This window comes from Mercurialis annua, linkage group LG2, assembly GCF_937616625.2.
Source record: "Mercurialis annua linkage group LG2, ddMerAnnu1.2, whole genome shotgun sequence".
Lineage (NCBI taxonomy): Eukaryota > Viridiplantae > Streptophyta > Magnoliopsida > Malpighiales > Euphorbiaceae > Mercurialis > Mercurialis annua.
The window spans coordinates 12,925,848-12,949,253 of NC_065571.1; the positions used below are offsets into that span (position 1 = coordinate 12,925,848).

General features: G+C 33.3%; 4 protein-coding genes across 6 annotated transcripts; 3 read left to right on the top strand and 1 right to left on the bottom strand.

Moving 5' to 3' along the window:
* The first annotated feature begins 6,495 nt into the window (after positions 1 to 6,495).
* Positions 6,496 to 7,106, top strand: LOC126668206 (uncharacterized). The gene is made up of 2 exons (XM_050361418.1): positions 6,496 to 6,579; positions 6,858 to 7,106. The coding sequence occupies exons 1-2, from the start codon at positions 6,496 to 6,498 to the stop codon at positions 7,104 to 7,106; spliced, it is 333 nt and encodes a 110-aa protein (XP_050217375.1).
* Positions 7,107 to 8,445: 1,339 nt separating this feature from the next.
* LOC126666627 (MLO-like protein 11) lies at positions 8,446 to 15,798 on the top strand. Of its 2 annotated transcripts, XM_050359454.2 has the most exons (16): positions 8,446 to 9,133; positions 9,164 to 9,329; positions 9,850 to 9,907; positions 10,024 to 10,256; positions 10,614 to 10,730; positions 11,039 to 11,099; positions 12,057 to 12,151; positions 12,517 to 12,591; positions 12,790 to 12,875; positions 13,038 to 13,087; positions 13,338 to 13,378; positions 13,588 to 13,758; positions 13,902 to 13,937; positions 14,161 to 14,228; positions 14,315 to 14,375; positions 15,067 to 15,798. In XM_050359454.2, the coding sequence occupies exons 2-16, from the start codon at positions 9,201 to 9,203 to the stop codon at positions 15,445 to 15,447; spliced, it is 1,662 nt and encodes a 553-aa protein (XP_050215411.1). In that variant the 5' UTR covers positions 8,446 to 9,133; positions 9,164 to 9,200; the 3' UTR covers positions 15,448 to 15,798. The 2 variants fall into 2 exon arrangements, with proteins under 2 accessions (XP_050215411.1, XP_050215410.1); XM_050359453.2 differs by having other exon boundaries at positions 8,446 to 9,329.
* A 2,176-nt stretch (positions 15,799 to 17,974) lies between these two features.
* Positions 17,975 to 23,284, top strand: LOC126666626 (pentatricopeptide repeat-containing protein At1g20230). 2 transcript variants are annotated; one of them, XM_050359452.2, is made up of 4 exons: positions 17,975 to 20,391; positions 20,541 to 20,590; positions 20,740 to 20,908; positions 21,041 to 23,284. In XM_050359452.2, the coding sequence occupies exon 1, from the start codon at positions 18,071 to 18,073 to the stop codon at positions 20,234 to 20,236; it is 2,166 nt and encodes a 721-aa protein (XP_050215409.1). In that variant the 5' UTR covers positions 17,975 to 18,070; the 3' UTR covers positions 20,237 to 20,391; positions 20,541 to 20,590; positions 20,740 to 20,908; positions 21,041 to 23,284. The 2 variants fall into 2 exon arrangements, with proteins under 2 accessions (XP_050215409.1, XP_055960567.1); XM_056104592.1 differs by having other exon boundaries at positions 21,543 to 23,284.
* On the bottom strand, positions 22,044 to 23,137 carry LOC126666628 (glycine-rich cell wall structural protein 1.0-like). Its single transcript, XM_050359455.1, has one exon. It carries the CDS (start codon positions 23,086 to 23,088, stop codon positions 22,168 to 22,170), a length of 921 nt encoding a protein of 306 aa, XP_050215412.1. The 5' UTR covers positions 23,089 to 23,137; the 3' UTR covers positions 22,044 to 22,167.
* Positions 23,285 to 23,406: the final 122 nt, after the last annotated feature.

Sequence of the window (23,406 nt, forward strand, 5' to 3'; positions counted from 1 at the left end):
CCAGTAGAATAGAATTATTGAGTAGAATTATTGTTCATTGCGAGGGGATCAAATCTGTAAGTATAGCACACTTGGTGAACAAAATAATATTAATTATTCACATTATATATTACCTCTACCGTACATATGACTTTGCTGCAAAAAAAAACAATTTTCCTTCTTGTGATATCAATCGCACCAGTAGAATAGAATTATTGAGTAGAATTATTGTTCATGTAAGTTCAAAATAGATCGGTAGAGTTTATATTAAATAATTAATTTAAAATAAGTGTTTTTAAAAGAATGGGAACTGATGAGAATGCTCTATTTGGTGAGAATCGATGAGAGAGCTCCGTTGGTCCTCTCAATTATATAATATATAGATTCGATTCATGATCTATGTAACATGTGGAAATGCTGATATATATCTCATTTATTTGTCTTTTCTTTACTTTTTGATGTTCTACATATTTTTATCACTTGTATATCATTAATAAATAATTTTTTTATTTTTAACATTAATGGGTTTGACATAGAAATTAGCATGTATTAATAATAATATATTTTACTATATTTTATTTCAAGGATACAAAAAAATAACTATTATCTAACATATTTTTAATATCTACAAAAATAAAAATAACAAATTATATGAAACGGAAAATGGAGTATATGTTGTATTTTTGTCTTTTTTTTAGAGAGGATTGTATTTGTATCTATGATTTAAGAGAATTTGCTTCAAATTGTAGTATTGTAGATGATAATAATTATCTATCTATAACTATACTATAAGAGCGAAGGGGGGGGGGGACAGGCAAAATTACAGTAATAGGTTTCATTAAGGGTATAATTTACAATTATAAAATAAAATTATTTAAATTTAAATTTTAATAAGATATTATGAAAAGAATTAGCATTTAGTTTAAATTCAAATACTATTAAAATACTATATGTTTAGAGCAATATAAAATACTATAGTTTTATTCAAAATCTGATTCTAATTTGAAACATATTCAACTAAACAAGAAGTTTAATTTCAATAGAACTCATTATCGATTACTATATAAATAAAACAAGAAATCTAAAAGTTTACCCACAATATTGTTAATTGTTGATGGTTCTGACACATTACTTAAAGAGGTAATTAGATCAGGCACGGCCAAAATCCAAATTATTCTCACAATTACGATGCGGCTGTCCTCCTTTCAATATTACAATATGAACTGATTTCCTTTCATTTTTGATCTTTTTATTTTATTTTTTACTGTAAAATATCATTCCAATTATCCACGCTTGCATTTAATCCCAATCTTTGTGAATCTAACTAGCTGTTCAAATTTGCTCTGTCGCACCTGACGATGATACGACAATTACTGTTCTAACAAATGGTCACGATTACTACCGTTCTTCCAAGATCTGCAGACCAACTTCATTGTCATTAGGATCAAAGCTTAACAACTCCTTTGGTCGTGTTTTTTCATTTTGTTGTTATATTTTGTGGGTTCGACTTTAATCATGTTATCGGTAGTGTTATGATTGATGTGTATGGGAAAAATTATGGAGTAGCTGATGCACGCAACATGTTTGATGAATTGCTTGAACCAAATGCTATTTGTTGGATTTCTGTTATTTTTGCATTCACTAGAAATGATATGTATGATTTTTTTCTCATTTGATGACAAGAAAATTAAGATTAGTTCCGGATAGTTTTACATTTCGACCGATGTTGACTGCTTGTAGATTGAAGCAAGGAAAGAAATTTATGCATCAGGTTTTAGCACTGTGGTTGTTGAAAGCAGCCCACTTGATATATATGGAAAATGTGGTTGTGTAGATTAGTTTCTGAGGATTGGTATTGGTTTGTTTCAAGTTTAAATAAAGCCTATTAATTGTTCATAACACTTTTTGTTTTAAATTTATAAATTGTGTAGCATTAATTATTATTTTCAATTAAATGCATGCGGTTTGTTTTTTTTATCTACATTTTCTATAATACGGCTGTTAAACAGACAGTTTACCGTTAGTAAACTAAGCTATTTGTTTAGTAAACCGTTAGTAAATTAATAATAAGTTTATTTTTATTGTAAAATAAAAATAATAAAATTGAAACTAATTTAGTATATTTTTTATAATATTATTGATAAATTGATAGTAAATTAAGTAACACTTTATTTTAACATTTTATAATTTTATAATAAAAAATAATAATTTGATTTTTAAATAAACCGATAGTGGACCATTAGTAAACCTTGAGTTAACTGTTGGTAAATTTATAATTATTATTTTATAATGCTCGTGATTTTTTTTGTAATTTTTTTTCCACTTGTGTATCTATAATGATTTTGTTTTTGGTTAACCAATGGTTTACTAATGGTACACCAATAATTTTAATAAATTAAGTAATCATTCATTTAACATTTTATAATTTAAAAATGAAAAATAGTAATTTGATTTTTAAGTAAACCGATAGTAGACCATTAGTAAACTGTTAGTGAACTTATAATAGACAGATGTTTAGCAAACCGTTAGTAAACCATTAGTAAATGAAAATCGTATTTTTGCAAATGAAAAAAGTATTTTTATGAAAAAATTTAGTCAAACTGTAAATTTCAACTAATTTTGGTCAAAAGGTATTTTTGAGAATAAATAGATGTTTAATAGGTATTTATCTAAAAATCCCTTACTTAAAAGACGATTACAAGTCATCAAAGGGTTTAGCAGTACATTTACTTCGAATAAGGTACCCATCATATATATGTATGTTTTGGTATAAAGTGAAATTATATTTATGATTATTTTATGTTGTTATTTCTATCATTTAGGCATTGGTTTTGAATCTCAAAACAATGTATTAGTGTTATTGTTTGCTTATTATATTTAAGATTATATTTTATGTTGTAATTTCTATCACTTAGGCATTGGTTTTGAATCTCAAAATAATGTATTAGTGTTATTGTTTTATTATCGTATGGAATTCGCTTCTTTTTTGCAAAAAGAAATAAAAAACCTTAATCACTAACCAGTCTGCAACATGCTATGCTCCAGCTAAAAAATTTATTAATCTCCGCCTATCAAGTGCGTATTTAATTTAAGTTTCAGAACTATTCAAATTGAAATTTTAAATTGGCCATAATTTAATTTATTTATATTACAATAATCAATTTTGATTATAAAAAATATATAAAATTAAATAGAGGCCCAATCCAATAAAAAAGGTTATTTTAATTGTTTAATTATAATAAACTACTAATCAAATATAAAAGCTAATTTAATAGTTTATAAAATTAATTATTAAATAAGATTTATTTTAAATCGAAGTCATATGGTAATAATAAGAACAAAAGTAGGATGAGAGTCCAACTCATCTTGAACTTAACAAGAGAATAAAATCTAAATAGAAGTCTAATTTCTATAGAAAAAAAGTTTAATTTTAATAAAAGTCATTAGAAAATAAAAAAAAATTGTCTTGTTGGCCATATTCTAAAAAAATTTAAAAAGTTGTGAAAAAGGTAATTTACTAATATTTTAATATATTAACGAGTCATATAAATATTGCTCGCGTGCGTAGCACGTGGCGAAAAACTAGTACTATATATAAAAGCATGGATAGGGGGGGGGACAGGCAAATTTACCGAATAATCCTTTTCAGTTTAGTATTAAATAAAGGTTTTATAGTCATTACCTAATTAGTTATTTAATTAATCACTATTGTAATTAAAGTCCTAATTAGAATAGGTAGCTAACTTATCTACAATTTAGTTTTAATATGTAAAAAATAACTAAATTGTCTCCAAATTAGTAGAAATACCTATCTTTTAGTTTGATTTAACTACAAAATTAAAATATTGTATTTGATCAGTATATTATTATTTAAATTTCTATCTTATTATTATTTTTAAACATATTATTAATAAAATTAAATTAATTATTTAATTATGGTTATTATAAAATCAAAAGAAGAATAAATTCAGTATGTAACAAATTTAATAACCGAATATATTATATTTACTTTTACAAAAATTCTTAACTAATTTAATATTAATTATAAATAAAAAATTGATATAATTATAATAAATTTACTACTACGTTTATTGACGTGTTACGTTACGAGCCACGTGCATAGCACGTAATGCGAAACTAGTATGTAAAAAAGGTTAAGTGGTAGTATTGCTGGATGTAAAGTCAAAGATTATTTTATTTAAGATGCATGAAATCTAAAAACAACGTTTACAAGTGTGTTGTTTAAGAGATCTACTGAAAATGACATGTGATAGTGTCATCAATTGCTCCTTGATAGGCTGAATGTAACTGTACAAGTAGAATTTATAATAGTTAGATATCTATAATAGTTTTTTTCTTTATAAAATTATACATTTTACAAAAGGCTAATAGATTGAAAAAATATCGATATTTACTTTTTTTAATAACATCCCAATTTTATAAAATAGTCAATTTTATTTTATTTCGTATTTTTGATTTTTAATTTAGGGTGCTAAAAGTCAAAAATACAGATAAAATAAAATTGATCATTTTACAAGGTCGGGAGTATTATTGGAAAGAAAAAAAACCCATAGTTTTTCAGCCTACTAATCTTTATAAAATAAAGTAAACATCAAACATTTAAAAAAAATATAATTCAAACTATAACTTTGACTCTATAATTTTTTTTATTTACATTGTATTAAATTAACATTTTTATCATAATTTAAGTATTTGTTGGAAAAAATTTACTTTTTGAAAAATAAAATTTTAAAAAGATGCACGCAGTTTGGATTCGAACAAAGGATCAGAAAAATCCCTGAACTTGACACGGAATATCAAGGAGGTCCAAAGTGAAATTGGGTCAAAAAAATTCCAGTAATTCCAAAAATGGATCAAAAATATTCAAACAGAATGCGATATCAATTAACCCGTCCATCCACCGAAACCCGCTCCATTCTGACCGCTGACCACCGCACATTCACCGAAAACCGCCGAAAAAATTTCGAGAAAAAAATACTGGGAATTCTTTTCCGAAACTCCTCTTCCGCTCATCAGAATTTTTTTAACTCAAATTTTTAAAATAAAAATATTTAGGTACTAATTTGAATTTTGTAAAAATAATAAGGGCTAATTTAGATTTTTTATCATTTTTATTGGAGAGTGTCTCACACGCAGTGTAAGAGTGGGCGAGGGTGCGCGAAGGATGTGTTTGAACTGGTTTTCTAGGATGGGGTATTTTTAAGAAGTTTGGTCCAAACAGTTTTCTTGGTTGGAGTATAATCTAAAAAATGTCTCGTCACATTGTTTCTATTGTTTACTTTTTTGCTTCTTCTTCAAGGAGTAAAGTTTTTACAAGTGAAGGTTTTAATAATTAAAAAAAAACAATCCAACTTTATAATGAACACATTGGTGTAGTAAACAATGTTCATAATGATGCAAGACATAATTATAAAGTTTTTTAGAATAAACAACAAAGTATATTACATGTTTTAAGTACCCAAAATCGTGAATTGAAAATTGCATATCAAAAGGGTCTTGCATTTAGTGGGCACAATGAGACTCCTAGCTCCTCAGATAAGGTTTTTTTTAGAGCAGATGACATATACTGCTAAATTGATGAAAAAGTGAGAAGTGTTATTAGTGATTATACTCCTAAAAACAATAAACGGAATCTCCCGAAATTTAAAAATAAATGGTTCACCCTTATGCCTCACAAACAATATTGGTTATATCTACTGAATTTGGAGATCGTAATTTATCTTTACTCATTAACGAGGCTCGAGATAACTCAGTAAAATAATGAATATTAGTAATTTTAAGGTTTCATTAATGCTGATGGAGAAATAATTGAAAAAATTCTTGCTATTGAGTATGTTAGTGATACTTTTTTGAGTTCATTGAAAGAAGCTTTGGATATATTATTTGCTCGCCATGGTTTTGTCTGTTTCCAGATTGTGAAGTCATGCATATGATGCATCATCCAATATAATGGGGAAATTTAATGGGTTGTTGACACTTATTCGAAGAGAAAATTCTTTTGCCTTCTACGTTCATAGTTTTGCCCGTCAATAAGAGTTGCTAATTGTTTTTGTTGCAAAGAATGTTCTAACAAATTGTGAGTTTTTTTAGTACACAAGTTTAATTGTCAACATAGTCGGTTCTTCTTGTCAAATAAGAGATGAATTACGTAAAAGGCAACACAATGATTATTTACAGAGCTTGGAGAATAGTGAGATTTTCACAAGAAAAGGAAAGCATCGAGAGACTCTTGTAAGACCTGGTGATACTCGTTAAGGTTCATATTATGCCACTTTAATTGGTCTGTTGCATATGTGGAGTCCAATCTTACAAGTGCTTAAAAGAGTAAGTCAAGATGGAATTCAAGTAAAGACCAGATCCAAAGCAAGTTGCTTGATTAAGAGAATGGAAAGGCTTTTATTTTGTATTTAATCTGCATTTGATGCTCAAAATATTGGGTGCAACAAATGACTTGTCACATGCCTTACAAATAGAGATTAGAATATTGTTAAGACAATGAGCTTGATAAATGGTTTGAAAAACGTGCAAGATTGTGAGAAAATGGATAGGATGCTCTGTTACAAGGAGTTTCCATATTTTGTCACAAAGCATCATTGTGCCTTGATGTGGAAGATCGCTTACTAATCAGACAGTCTCGGACTTGGGGCAGTTAGTGACCTATTATAATTATCGTAATAAGACTTTTCTTGTTGCGATCCATTTACTTGTTGCTGAGATGAATTATAATCTCTGAATCTAGCACAGAGTTATTACAATTTCATGTCTCGATCCAAAAAAACTCATTTGCTAGTTTTGATCATCACAAGCTGATTTGCCTTACTAAATTCAATTTTGAGGATTTCTTATTCACTGATTAGCACATTTTGGGTGATAAGCTTCACACATACATTCATGATATGAGAAACAATTATGATTGTATTGGTTGTTGTGGTCTTACTAGCCTTGCAATCAAGCTTGTTCATACTAATATGCATTTAATGTTTTCATTAATTTATAGCTTGATTGAGTTGGCTTTAATCCTACACGTGTTTACATCATCTGTCGAAAGATATTTCTCAGCAATGAAGACTATCAAAATAGATTCATGCACCAAAATGGATGAATGAATGAATGATATTGTTGGTTTACTATATTGAGAAGAAGATACATGTTAAGATTGCCATCAAAGATATTTTGTACATTCTCAATTAAGAAAAATCGATAGATTTAACTTCTATCTGTTGGTCATTTCAATTCTTAATGTGTTTATTGTTTTAGTACGATGTTTTTCATTGTTATAATTCTTAATATATACAATTTGTATTAATCTAAATTTTTATTTAATGTATTTATATAATTTATTTTATACGGAGTGTTTTTGCCCTACCCGACTTAAAATTTTGGCTCTAACCCTACTCGTATCTGTGTTGGTGTTGGTGCTTCATAGGTTCACATCGGCTTTGAATTACTTTTGTCCCTTAATCAATTTAATTTATTTGTATAATTTAATCCGACATGGTTGGCTAATAATCACTCATGGCCCCTAACTTTTGGGTCTGTAATCACTGAACCCTCTGATGTTTAAAAACGATCACTAAACTCCCCGATCTTTGTGACGGCGCTCACGAAATCCTCTGAGCCTAAAAATTGTCGATTTTTTCAAAAATGATGACGTGGCAACGACTTTTAATATCAGACACAATAAAAATCTGTCCCCATGTCAGGTGGCGGCTGACACCTCACCACAAATTCTGGTAAGCCCAAAACACCCCAAAATTCAATTAAAAAAATTAAAAAATAAAAAATATCCAACCCAATCAAAACCAACCCAATTAAATCTAATTCAACCACTTAACTTTTAACCGCCGGGCGCCACCATTCTCCGGCCTCCGCAACCACCGCTTTTCGGTCACTATCACCAGCCCACCCGCCTGATCTGTTCTTCATCAAAGAACCGACATGGGGTTTGTTCTTTGAAGGAGACAGCGGGATAAATAATTCCGACCTTGGAGGCAATGGTAGGCAGGTAGTGCCGGTCGGAAAATGGTGGTGGCGGTGGTTAAAAAAAAGTGCCAGTGGGTAGTGGTTAGGTTAGAGGTAGAGTGGTTGGGTTGGGTTCGATTGTGTTAGGTTTTTTTATTTTTTTTAATTAAATTTTGGTGTATTTCAGGGTATTTGCGTATTTTAGATTTTGGTGAGTTGTCACCTGGAATGTCTTATACATGTTGATCCTGTCATGAGCAAATCGCCGCCGGATTTTTAGATATAGAGGATTTAGTGAGCGCCGGCATAAAAATCAGGGGATTCAGTGATCGTTTTTAAACATCACGAATTTAGTGATGACATATTTAAAAGTTAGGGATCGTGGGTGATTATTAGCCAACATGGTCCGACTCACTTTTGTAAGAACTGAACCAAATCCAGCGTGAGAAAAATTCCAAAGAAACCTGTCCTAGGTGATACTGCATTTTCTATTTGAAATGTATTGAAAACGACACCGTTAACCGTCAGTTAGATTTGCAATGGAGAGATTCAAAAGATGTAACCACCCTCTCCAACTCTCATTTATAAATGCCAATTTTGTTCAGAAAAGAGACCACTTTTTGCTGGCTGGCACATCGGTGTACTCAATTCCCATTACGAACTAACCAAGCACTTTCCCACTCTACAAAGATCTCTTCTTTTTCTCCTCATTGCCAAAAATTTAAAATAATTTATAAAACCCATCAATTCTTTTTTCCAAATATAGCACCCAAAAGAAAAAAAGAAAATACCCATCTGTTTGATTAAGTTGGATCTGTTTTTCTTTTTAAAAAAGGAAGAGTTTTGGATCAAGTTTTGTTGAAAATGGGTTTTGAAAACAGTGACTAAAGGAACAAACTTTGGTTCAAGTTGTTGAATTTTTAGTTTTGAAGTGTAGGTTAAGTATATGACTTAGAATGTGAAGAAAAGTAGAGTACCCATGTCTTGGTTTTGTCTCTTTTACCTTTTGTTTTTGTTTTGAAGAGGAAAAAAAAGTGAGAAAAGTTCATCATTTTGTTCTTTTTTGTGGGGACTTTTGTAGGAGTGTGGCAGGCCAAAAGTATAAAGTGGAATTGCAGTTTTTATATTATAAATGGGGGTTGGTTACTTTTTTATGGTTGCCCTCAGAGAGGCATTTTTTTAGTGTGATATGGAGGAAGAGGCAATTTTATGGTGTGAATGAGTAGGATTTGTTTAAAATGGAAGAGAGTAGTAGTAAAGAATTGAGATCATTGGCCTTAACTCCAACATGGTCTGTGGCTACTGTTTTGACAATCTTTGTTGTTGTCTCTTTGATTGTAGAGCGCTCAATTCACAGGCTAAGCAATGTAAGTGCTGCTACCCATCCATTTACTACTTTTTTAGTGAAGCAGTATCCTGTAGTAGTATTACTTACGCTTGCATTGTTTTGATTTTATTGTCATTTGAATTGCTTAATATTCTGTACTTTTAGATTGTCCTGAAGTCAATGTGGTTTAGCTTTTATAGGAAGGAATTGTAAGATATAAATAACTGAATAATGAAACTCTAAAAACTTGCTGCTAATGATGTATAGATTACCAAGGATTTTCTGTTCTAACATTAGGCCACACGAGTACTATTGGCAGGGACTCCGGTGACTACTTTAATGATGCGTCACTGTTACCCACTATTTTGTATGTGAATAAGCAAACCGTTGTTAAGTTGAAATACTTGTATGCTCTGAAGGATCTTTCTACAATACATACATACTGATTGTAGTTGTTTCTATTTGATTTTTTTTTTTTAATGTTAAGCCAACTTCAATTTGATTTACTCTTGTAATAGTTTCAATAGCCTTTAGTTTTAGTCTCATTTATTTTGTACCAGTGGCTGCGGAGGACTAATCGGAAACCTTTACTTGCAGCTGTGGAAAAAATGAAAGAAGGTACTTTTCTCGAGTTCTTTGCAACACCAAATATATGACGTTTTTTTTTTATGTAAAATTGACTTGGCTACTTCCATTACTTGTTTTTAAGTCTCAATCTTTTGGCATGTCTTCAGAGCTGATGCTGCTTGGATTCATATCACTCCTTCTAACGGCTACCTCAAGCACGATAGCCAATATTTGCATTTCTTCAAAGTTCTATGATAGCACTTTTGCTCCTTGCTCTAGGTCTGATATCGATGAAATGGAAGAAGATACTTCTGCGGGGCGTAAACTGCTGATGCTTTCTTCTGTTCCTTTCTCAGTTCGGAGAATGCTGAATAGCTTGAATCAGAATACCTGCAAAGAGGTAATTCACTGTTCCTAATAAAATAGTGTTTGGGGTCATATGTTCAAATTTTAAATGATTCTGGAAGATGGAATTCCTCTGTTTATTGAAGAAATAATTATTAAACTAAGAGGATAAGTTTAATAAGAAATAATATCGTTCACTAGATGAAACAATAAGTGAAGAGAGTATACAAAGAAGAGTACTAAATGGCCCGAGTTAGAAACCCACTATGAAGGCCGTTAAAAAAGTTGGTTGCTTTTATCAGGCAGGCTCTTGTGTCTCTAATCTTTCTAGTGTAAATATACAATCAAGAGCTTTTGGTTTTTAAATATTTGGGATGCATTGTAATATGCTAATAACTGTTCTGTTGCATAGGGACATGAGCCATTTGTATCACGTGAAGGCCTCGAGCAGTTGCACCGCTTCATCTTCGTCATGGCAGTCACACATATATCTTACAGTTGCTTAACCATGTTGCTGGCTATAGTGAAGGTTGGTAAATGTCTTATATTTTCTACCTATTCTAACAGAAGTTTTTGCATTTATAATTGTTAGTATTGGTAGAAGTGCTTATCTTGCAATCAGCACTTTTCATTTTGGGCATTGGCTATTGTGTTTTGACGGGCTTTCTAGTGTTTTAAGCCGAGCTACTTGTATCCTAGTGCATGTAAGATGCTCCATGGGGAGACAAAGATGCTATGAGATCCAGCTTCTAGCATTGTTAATGTTCTGAAAACTAAAAAGAAAATGGGCATTGCAACTCTTCGACCTGGATCTAACTTGTTTTTTATTTTAACCAGATTCATAGTTGGAGGATCTGGGAAGATGAGGCTCATATGGACCGCCATGATTCATTAGCAGGTACTGGAAAAACAGAACTCTTTTGTACATTCTCCTTATTGATTTCAGCATCCCATTGAACCTGTAACCCATATTGTATGTCCTTAATTTCTCTTTTAATTTTGTGATGTTACCAATTGAGTAAAATATCTGTATTTAGTTTAGTTCTTTCAAAATATAGGGAAGATATTGCAATTTATTCATAAATGCAATAGTCCAATACTGGAATTATAATATATACAGGAGAACAAGAATTTGCAAGAAAGAAATGTGGGGTTGCTGCACAACATTGTATTTTACTAAATATGTGTCGTTTTCCAAAATGTTAATTATTGAAAATGTTTTGCAGCTATATAATTTGGCAGGGATAAGCATGGATACAATTCAAGAATCTCAAGATAGATAGGCAAAATTTTGAACTTTTGATGCTTAGAAATATTTCTTCCAAATGTTTTTAGTGTTGTTACTGGTGCTCCAAACCTCCCAACTGTCATGAATGATTCATACAACTTCTTATTTCCTTTGGAAATCAATTTTAAAAGGCTAAAATTCCATCTACAGTAGTATTGGTTGCATATTATATATGATAACAAAACCTGGAATGTGATAATATCTTTAATAGTCAATTTTTTTTCCTAGTGTATTTTAGTTAAGGAACTTAGAAAAACAGGTCAGAAAATTACTTGCGAAGAAAGTGCACGGTTGACTATTATCAATGTTACTGAAATTGGTGTTTGAATAATATAGATAATACTTGGTCGCAGAATGAAAAACTTGTGGTTAATAAAGAAGTATGACTAATTTAGGATAAAATAGAGAAGAATTGGAGACTTTTTCTTGGGCATTTCTGAGTTTCTAACTCTGATAGTAAAAAAATTATAGAACTTAGTTTATCATAGTTATGATGTGCTCTTCTTTATTGATGTTATAGACAGACATTAATGCAATATGTATTCATTTTAATCTTTACCTTATCAGAAGTCATGAGGGAGCATACGTTACGGAGGCAGACAACCTTTGTCAGATATCAAGCATCAAATCCTTTGGTCAAGAATAGCTTTATTATCTGGGTGGTAAGCGCAAACTCTGTATTTTAGTTACTTCATTGCTTTTGTTAGTTTGTTCTAATATATGCTTGTTTCGATTTGGTTCGGTTTTTGTCGGTTCGGTCCGGTTTTTATCGATTCGGTTCATTAATTGTTTTAATCTCCGAACCAAACTGACAAACCAAATTAATTTTTTAATATCAAACTGAACCAAACTGAATTTTTTGGTTCGGTTCGGATTTCGGTTTTGGTCGGTTTTGCACCCGTAGGTTATCCTCGATGGTTCTTACCTTTTTCATTGTCTTGTTAATTGTTTATCTTATTCCCTGTATCTGTTTATATTAGTCTGGATGATAGTTTGTGTTGAAGTCTTAGGTTTTATCACTTTGCAGACTTGCTTCCTCCGGCAATTTGGGCGTTCAGTGGTTCGTCCAGACTACCTTACTCTTCGCAAGGGCTTTATCACGGTATGCGTACTCCATATCTGTATGGAAGCCGACTAAAATACATATCAGGTTGCATTATGATTTATATGAGCATAATAGGATACAAAACTCGAAGTTTTTCTATCTCAGGGTCTTTGAGCCAAGTCCCTAATTATGGATGTAGTAAGTACTGTTGGTCTTATTTAATATTCATCTATTTTGTTTTTATACCAATGGCAGAATCACAACCTTTCGTCGAAGTATGATTTCCACAGCTACATGATTAGATCTATGGAAGAAGAATTCCAGAGGATAGTTGGTGTGAGGTACAAGCAGCCTACTTATATTAACTGTATTGAACTTAATGCAAACTGTTTGCCGTTCCAAAATATTTATTTTTCTTTCTGTTGGTTGATTTTACATGCTTGAGATTTTTAGAGAATAAGCCAGCTTAAGTAATTATTAGCTGTTTATAATTTGTCTTGCAGTGGTCCATTGTGGGGATTTGTTGTTGCTTTCATGCTGTTTAACATAAAAGGTATGACATATAAATGAATGTTTGCTTGCCTGGTCTAATGTTTTGGGAAAGAGTTTCAACCTTGTGTTTTTCTGAGTTTACTTATGTTTTATTCTTCGTTGTTTTCCTTTCGAAGTGACTATTGATTAAAATTCTAAAAGATTGAGATTTGTCATAACTATTTTCTGTCTGAACAGTCGTCTAGTTGACATGATCTGATATTTGAACTTACTGAACTTGGTGGTTCTTTGGTTTTCACTTGTTGTAACAGGGTCTAACCTCTATTTCTGGATAGCCATCATTCCTATAACTGTAAGTATTTATGAATCCTTTTGAATTTCTGTTTTACGGAACCATATGGTAGCAAAAGACATCTTCCGTTAGCACTTAGCAGCACTAGTATTCTTTGGAAAACAAACATTTTAACTGTCTTTGGATGTCGAATGAACAGGTCTTTTACCTAGAGACTTTCAAATGAGTATTTAATGATCTTTATATTTCATATTTTGTTTCATCGACAGCTTGTCCTTTTGGTGGGTGCAAAACTACAGCATGTTATTGCAACTTTAGCATTGGAGAATGCTGGCGTAACTGGATACTTTTCGGGAGCAAAGTTAAAGCCTCGAGATGATCTTTTTTGGTTTAAGAAACCAGAACTATTGTTATCCTTGATCCACTTTATTTTGTTCCAGGTTAGCAGTGATCATAGTGATGAGTGTCTAAAAGCTCCATAATATATAGTGCTTCTCCGTTTCCTTTTGTTTTTTTTTGTTCCTAGTAAAAGATCGATACATCTAGCAGTGCTGACCTTTCCTTCATCTATATTTCATTGCAGAATGCATTTGAGCTGGCTTCTTTCTTCTGGTTCTGGGTACCTCCTCTTCCTTGACTGGATTATTATTCAAAATTTAAAATGACTAACAGATATAATCATTTTAAACCAAACTCAATTCTAGTTTGATATCAGTTTCTAAAATTTTCTGGAATATAATAATATAACCGGAAACCAAAGAGGAGAAACAAGAATTTTATTCCCCTATGCTTGCAGGATACTGGATTCGATAAACTGATTTGCTGTTTTTGTTCATATACAGTGGCAGTTTGGGTATAATTCCTGCTTTATCAGGAACCACCTGCTAGTCTATATTCGACTTGTATTGGGGTACGATAATCTTTCAGCTAGCATTTCCATTTTTTTTGGGGTGATATACCAAAATTCAGCACACATAATTGTCTTTTTACTTGTAGATTTGCCGGACAATTTCTTTGCAGCTACAGCACCTTGCCGCTTTATGCATTGGTTACTCAGGTTTGTGTTCATAGACTAGGTTTATTTAAATTCTATTTAAACTAGACAAGGAAGATTTTCTATATGTAACTTGAGTTGTTATGGACTTCCCCACAAGCTATAGCACCTTGTAGTTGCAGTAACTGCATAGTGTAAGGTTTTTCTAATTGTGGATGGCCTGAGGGCATAGACCTAACGTGTGTGTGTGTGCTCAAATCTCGAGTTGTGAATACTTATAGGAGCTCAGGAAGCAATTCAAGGCTGGTGAACCCCGCTACTATGTCCAAATAATAACTGATTCCTGCAATTCACATAAAATGTATCCTAGTTTGTGTTGAGATTATTGATGTGGGTGCATTTGCATGTTACGTTGGTTTAAAGTGGACATATGCTCATCTTTTGGTCAAATATTGAGAAGTCGGGAAGCTTTGTGACTCTAATTTGCGTCCAATTCTGAGAAATACTCAGATATCTTACTGCGCTTGTCTGAACAGTTTGTGGAGATAACTCCATTTTCAACTGATAACTGCAAGTTAGACCATGGCTGAAAGAGGTTTTTGATTTTAAGGTTTTCGTGCTGAAGTTTCTAGCATTAGTTTGATATATATGACGAAACTCAGACACGAGTATCTATTTCCCTTTGGCTCTTCTAATTTTGTGTTTCCAACTATTACTGGAAGTATTTATTGTTTCCTGCCTGTCTTTTTACTAGATGGGAACAAATTACAAGGCAGCACTTATTCCTCAAAGAATAAGGGAGACGATCCATGGATGGGGAAAAGCAGCTAGAAGGAAGAGAAGGCATGGTATGTACCCAGATGATTCTACAGTACGTACAGATACAAGTACAGTATTATCGCTCGAGGAGGATGATCATCAATACATTGATATTTCCGAGGCTAACGGTTCACACAATGAAATCGAGTTACACCCAGTTTCTACTCCTATACATGCACCATTTTCAAATGAAACTTCAAGTAGGGCTGGCACTCCCCTTCTTCGGTCCTCGGCATCGATTTCTGTACAAAAGTCACCAAATTACTTTCCGGATGGCATTATTAGATCATCCTCTATGCCGGCTAGAAGAGATTGAAACATCTTATAGATAAAAAAAGGATTACGTACAGAAGAGTTTGGTGGATGAATGTCTGCTTTATAGCATGATCTTTTCGAGCACGAGGGAAACAAACTAAAGTGCTAGAGTAGCTTGCTCATGTAGAGATTAAAGTTTATAGTATATACTTTTCAGAATTTATGTTGTAGCATTAATACCCAACTAGGAAATTTAGTGCTTGGCTTTGTTTGCCAATTAGTATATGCTATATAAGAAGAATGTAACTCACAGATTTAGAAATGATGCAAATCTGAGATAAAATTTGAACACTTGAAGAAGACAAAGAAAATGATTTTTCATAAATTATATTTCATTATTAATTATGTTTAATCCTCTTCAATGATAATGGACAATTATTATCGATTAATTATTTTCCCCCAGTGGCGTAGGGTTTGATTAATTAACAAACGGTAAAAATTAGCTACGTAGGATCACACTAGCAGAGTTTGGAAGTAATGAAATTGTGTTAAATAAAGGGATATGACCGTTCATTTTTTTAGACGTTATATAAGTGAATCATTTTAGATGTTTAGGGCTTATTTGATCCTGAACTCAAACTTTAGGGACATATATGATGCTTTTCTCTTAGCCACGTTGGAGCACACTAACAGAGTCTTGAAAGAAATAAGACAATGCCAATTGAGTGGAATGACTGTTCTTTTTTCAGACGTTGGGGACAACAGGTAAACATTTCCGGACGTTAAATATTCATTTCATCTTGATTCCAAACTTTAGGAGTATGAATGACCTTTTTTCTAAAAGAAAATACAAAAAGGGAACAAAAAAAATGACAGAAGAAAAAAATGAAAAAATATTGCAAAGAAGATACAAGTGTTTAAAAAGAAGGATAAATTTAAAAATTTAAAAATAATAGAATAGGAATTAAAAAAGGGGAATTTTCTATAATACACTATTTTCTATTTTATTTATAACTTTACATTGTTTTTTTTACTTTACTTTTTTATTTTTATTTTTACGAAAAATACCTTTTTTTTTATTTTACAAATACCTTTTTTCACTTTTAATAATTTATTTTCTTTTTTATAGGATTTTTTCTGGAGTTTTTTTTAATTTTTTTTATCGTATTGTGTATTGTAATTATGGTGTATTATAGTATATTTACTGTGTTTTTTTTAATAAAATTATGGTATTTTTATAGTGTAACAATAGTGTATTTATGGTGTTTTTGTAGTGTTTTTATGGTGTATACCATAAAAACACTGCAAATACACCATAAACACTGCAAATGCATCATAAATATACTAGAAAAAAATGATAGAAATACACTAAAAAAACATAGATACACCGAAAAATACCAGAAATACACTATAAATACACTAACGTAAATATATTATAAAAACATTACAAATACACCATAAATCAATTCGTTCTTCACAAAATCAGTAGCATTCAAATAAATAAACAAATAAAGATAAAATAATTATATGAATAATAGAACAATTCTATAAACAAAAAAAATCATAAATCTACAATATTTTATTTACAAAATGTTTAAATCATCACAAAAAATCTAAAAAATTACAAAAATCTAAAAACGATATCGAAAAATCCTCAGCGTGAACGGAAGAGACGAACGGAAAAACGTGAACAGAAGAGACGAACGAAAAACCACCAGAAACGACGAGAAATCTATTGGAAGTAGACGAACGGAAAAACAAACGGAAAAGCGACCGAAGAGACAAACAAAAAATCAAATGAAAAAGAATAAGAAAAGAAGAAAAAATTTGAGAGAGAAAAGAGTGTAGCTATGTAAAATTTTAACCTAAAATGAGATAAGGTTTCTATACATAATAGGTACTTTTGTAAATATATTTATTATTAGTATAGAGCGGGAAATTATAAAAAGATGGATAAATTTGTTGTAAATGTGTTTCAAAATGAGGTATTTTTAAAATAATACTTAAAAAAAATTGAATTAAAAAAGTAAAACTATTAAAATTGAAATTTGAAATATTTTTTTATAAATAAAATTAAAAAGAAAGTATTTTAACAAATTTTCTAAATTGTACCATTATTTTCTTCAATTATTTTTTTGGTAGAAGATATAACAGAACCCTCGACTTTTTTTAAAAGTACAAATCAGCCCTTTTATTTTTTTGGGCACAATTAAGCCCTCGTGTTTTTAAAATTGAACAATTAAACCCTTTTTGTTTTAAAATCGAACAAATAAACCCTTTTAGTTTACTTTTGGAACACTTACACCCTCAAATTTTCGGTAAATATTTTAAACATTAAAATTCTTTTTGAACTTTTTTTCTATATGATTATGAGAGATATGGTAGCCATTCACGAGTGTTTCTAATAAAACTGGATGAAAGAGGCTATTTGTTCTATTTGAAAATAAAAAGGACTTAATTATATCCTAAAAAAGTAAAAGGATTAATTTGTACTTCTGTTAAAATTGCCAGAGTTTTTTTTTACCTTTTGCCTATTTTTTTTTAATCTCAGCTTCCTATTTGAAAGCCAGTGACGGTTCAGTTTCTCTGGCTTTTCCATTATACAAAACTGAAACCAAACCGAATTGAACCCATTTTTTAAGTAAGAATTCAACTCATACGAGTTTCATCAATGAATTATTACAATGCACCTCAAATCAGTTAGCAATCTACCAAATATCAGAAAATTACATGCCCATGCCCTCAAATCTACCATTTCCACCTCTACCCACCTCGACACATATCATGCACCTGCGCTCACTGGCACTGCCCAGTCCTTTCACAGCCTTCTCTATGAATTCACAAATCATAATCAATTCCATCAGGCTCTCCGCATTTCCTATCAAATGCACTCTCAAGGCAATATGCTTGACAGACGTAGCTTGCCTAGTGTGATCAAGGCCTGTGCTGCCTTATCTTTCTTCAACATTGGCAAGCAGGCTCACTCTGTCGCCTGTGTATCTGGGTTTGGTTCGAATTCGCGTGTACTGTCCTCATTGGTTCACATGTATCTCAAATGCAACAGGATAAAGGATGCTCATAAGGTGTTCGATAAGCTGCCTCAACCGGATGTTGTTGCTTACAGTGCTTTGCTTTCTGGTTATGCGCGGAAGGGCTGCGTAGAAGAGGCAAAGGAGCTGTTTACTAAAAGGGGAGAGTTGGGTGTGGAGCTGAATTTGATATCATGGAATGGGATGATTGCGGGTTTTAATCGCAGTGGACACCATTTTGATGCAGTTATTATATTCCAAAATATGCATTCTGAAGGATTTGAACCTGATGGGACTACTATTTCTAGTGTGCTATCAGCAGTTGGTGACTTGAAAATGTTGGACTTGGGATTTCAGATTCATGGATGTGGGATTAAGCTGTGTTTAATGGAGGACAACATTGTAGTCAGTGCACTTATTGATATGTATGGGAAGTGTGCTTGCACTATAGAGATGTCCAAAGTGTTTGATGAAATGTGTCATACGGATATAGGCACTTGTAATGCTTTAGTTACTGGGCTCTCACGAAATGGTCTTGCTGACAAAGCATTGCAGGTATTTGGAAAATTTAAGGATCGAGGGATAGAACTGAACATTGTATCGTGGACATCAATCATTGCCAGTTGCTCTCAGAACGGGAAGGACATTGAGGCTTTAGATCTTTTTAGGGAAATGCAGGCTACGGGGATAAAGCCGAATTCTGTGACAATTCCATGCTTGCTTCCAGCTTGTGGAAATATTGCAGCATTAATGCATGGGAAGGCAGCACACTGCTTTTCTCTTAAAAGCGGAATATCCAATAATGTTTATGTGGGTAGTGCGCTGATCGACATGTATGCAAAGTGTGGAAGAATCCATGTTTCCAGGCTATGTTTTGATATGATGCCAACCAGAAACTTAGTTTCTTGGAATGCGCTTATGTCTGGATATGCAATGCACGGAAAGACTAAGGAAGCAATTTCCGTCTTTCAACAAATGCAAAGGACTGGGCAAAAGCCTGATTTTGTTAGCTTTGTTTCTGTATTATCTGCATGCAGCCAGGGTGGTCTAACAGATGAGGGTTGGCATTATTTCAATAGCATGTCCAAAGATTATGGTATTGAAGCTAGATTGGAGCATTATGCTTGCATGGTCAATCTTCTGGGTCGCACTGGACGGCTGCAGGAGGCATATCACATGATTGAAGGGATGCCTTTTGAACCCGATGCTTGTGTTTGGGGTGCATTGCTTAGTTCATGCAGAGTACACAACAATGTTAATTTAGGTGAGATTGCTGCAAAGAAACTCTTTGAGCTAGAACCTAGAAATTCTGGAAACTACATTCTTCTATCGAATATTTATGCTTCTAAGGCAATGTGGCGGGAAGTAGATAATTTACGGGATAAGATGAAGAGTGTAGGTTTGAGGAAGATTCCAGGCTGTAGTTGGATTGAGATCAAAAACCAAGTGCATATGCTTCTTGCTGGCGACAAATTACATCCACAAATGGCTCAAATTATCAAAAAGTTAGCTGACTTGGGCTCGGAAATGAAAAAATCAGGATGCTTTCCTGAGACCGACTTTGTATTGCAAGATGTGGACGAACAGGACAAGGAGCAGATACTATGCGGCCACAGTGAGAAGTTGGCTGTAGTGCTTGGACTTCTTAACACTAGTGCAGGCTCTCCAATCCAAGTTATTAAGAACCTTAGGATCTGTGGTGACTGTCATGTTGTTATCAAATTCATATCCAGATATGAACACAGAGAGATATTTGTCCGAGACACTAACCGGTTTCATCATTTTAAGGATGGAGTTTGTTCTTGTGGAGATTACTGGTGAATCATATAAATGTTTGCTGGGACTATAATTCTTCTGTGTTTGTACATCTTCCTTATTCTGATGTGTGATTCTCAAAGCCTCTCATCGAAGTATGATTCTCACAGCTAGAAGATTCCATCGATGGAAGACAAATTCCAGAGGATAGTTGGTGTGAGGTACAGCAGTGTACTTATCTATTAAGTCTATTGAATTTAATGCAAACTGTCTGCCATTCCGGAAAAAAACTCTTTTTATTCGGTTGATTATACATACTAAAGATTTGTAGAGAATAAGCCAGTTGAAATGCTTATTCTTTGTCTTGCAGTGGCCCATTGTGGGGATTTGTTGTTTCTTTCATGCTGTTGAACATAAAAGGTATGGCATTAAAATGCTAATGTTTGGGAAAGACTTGCAACTGTGTGTTTTGCTGAATTTACATTAAAATGCTAATGAATTTACCTAGAGAGACTTTGAAAAAAGTACTTACTGATTTAAACATGTTTCATATTTTGTGTCATTGGCAGCTTGTCCTTTTTGGTGGGTGCAAACCTACAGCATGTCATTGCAACCTTAGCATTGGAGGATGCTGATGTAACTGGATACTTCTCGAGAGTAAAGTCGAAGCTTGGAGATGATCTTTTTTGGTTTAAGTAGCCAGAACTGTTATCCTTGATCCACTTTATTCTGTTCCAGGTTAGCAACTACCATAGCGATGAGATGCTAAATGCATAATACGTAGTACTTCTCTGTTTTTTTTTTAATTCCTATTAAAAGATAGATATATCTAGTAGCGTCGAACATTCCTTCAGCTAACTTCCTTTGCAGAATGCTTTTGGGTTGGCTTCTTTCTTTTGGTTCTGGGTACCTCCTCTTCCATGACTGGGTTGGTATTCAAAGAACTGTTGATAACTGTTTCTAATCAATTTAAACCAAACTTGATTTTAGTTTTATATTCCTAATCAATATAAACCAAACTAGGTATTTGAGTAACTGTTGGTATCAATTTGAAAATGACTTGATAACATTTGGTCTCTCTGAAGAGGTCGCCCAAAATCGCACTGAATGGAGATCCATGTATGCTGATAGGACAGACAGTGGATCTTTGGTTTTAAATTCATTTAAGCCCTAACGATGGAAAATATGATTGATTGAATACAATGTGCTGGTTTGAGGGATCATCAGAGAATCCATGAAGTCGACCCATTTAACTTGGGAATAAGGCTATGTTGTTGTTTGTTGTTGTTGAATCATTTTCTATAGGAAAAAACAATGAATTCAAAAAATACGATGGGAAACCAAAGAGGACAATATTCCCTTATGCTTGCAGGATTCATCAATACATTAATATTTTCGAGGCTGCCAATGGTTCACACAACATAATCGAGTTACAGCCAGTTTCTACTCCTCCAAATAGTCATGCGCCTTTCCAAATGAAACTTCAAGTAGGGTTGTCACTCCCCTTCTTCGGTCCTCGGCATCTATTTCTGTACAAAAGACACCAAAGTATTTTACGGATAGCATTCCTAGATCATCCTCTATGCCGGTTCGAAGAGATTGAAACATCTTATGGAAAAGAAAAAAAAAGATGATTACTTGCAGAAGAGTTTGATTGATGAATGCCCGCTTCATCGCAGGATCTTTTCGAGCATGTGGGAAAGAAAAATAGTGCTAGAGTAGTCTGCTCATGTAGAGATCAAGGTTTATAGTAAACTTTTCGGGTTTTAAGCTGTAGCATTATACACAACTAGGAAATTTTGTGCTTGGCTTTGTTTGCCGATTAGTATATGCTATATAAGAGTGTAATTCACAGATTTAGAAATGATGCAAATTTGAGATAAAATTGAGCTTATTATTATTCAACTTGTTTCGAAGTTTACATGTAAAAGATTACAATATACTGTTTTATATGCCCAATACTTTTTGCTTTAAGCTTAATCATGACTTGCATCTTTTTAGTTCTTGCCTTGATGATGGTCATTTGTGTTCTTAGCAGCTGCTGCATAACCTGGCATGATACACTGTGGTGGACAACCCACCATGCCCCCAAAACCGCTGCCGCTGCCGCCTCCTCCGAAGCCACTGCCGCCGCCTCCGAAACCACTGCCGCTCCCTCCAAAGCCACTGCCGCCACCCCCAAAGCCACTGCCGCTCCCTCCAAAGCCACTGCCGCCGCCTCCGAAGCCACTACCGCTGCCTCCAAAGCCACTTCCACTTCCACCGCCGCCTCCACCACCACCGTATGAACCGGTACCAGGTACGAGAGGAACATAACCAATTTGAGGAACGGGAAATTGAGGAACAGGAATTTGAGGAACAGGAATTTGAGGAATAGGAATTTGAGGAACAGGAATTTGAGGAACAAAGCCTGCGCTGCCTCCACCGCCACCTCCGTAGCCACTGCCTCCTCCACCTCCACCACCGTATCCACTTCCTCCTCCACCACCGCCCATGTTAGCACCACCACTGATAGGGTAAGGTACATAAACAACAGCTCCGTTGCCACTGCCTCCGCCGCCGCCTCCTCCGCCGCCACCATGACCAGACTGAGAACCTCCACCCCCTCCATTTCCAATTCCAATGCCAACACCGCTTCCTCCACCTGAACCAACTCCGTACCCGAGACCTTTTCCTCCACCTGAACCAATTCCGTACCCGATACCTTTTGCTCCACCTGAACCAACTCCATACCCGACACCTTTGGCTCCACCATATCCAATGCCAACACCACGTCCTCCTTCTACCTGCTGTTTATTCCAGTTTGAACTATCTTGTTCATTACTAGTAGAGGAATCCACAAGGACCCTGTGAGCAAAACTGAAGCTTAAGCATGTCAGGATCAACAAACCCTTCAAGAAACTTTTTGTAGTTGCCATTGTTGTTTCTTGAAATGTGTTTTACTTCTTAGATTTGTTGTGCTTTGAATGTAGAGTTGTTTATGTATTTATAGTGAAGTTTGTTATAGTTTGGTCTTAATATCTGGAATCATACAGTTTGTGTGAGTGTGAACTGACGTGCTGTGATACTGTATGATTACAAATCATTCAATAAGGCATCGACATTGAAACCTTATTTTCAGCTTTTTCTTAGGTTGCACTAATAAACTGCTCTTCATTTACGTTCAGGGCACTACTTCTGTATGCATGACTATATTATACCTCCATTTCTGGACAGTTACATGGTAAACTCGAAGT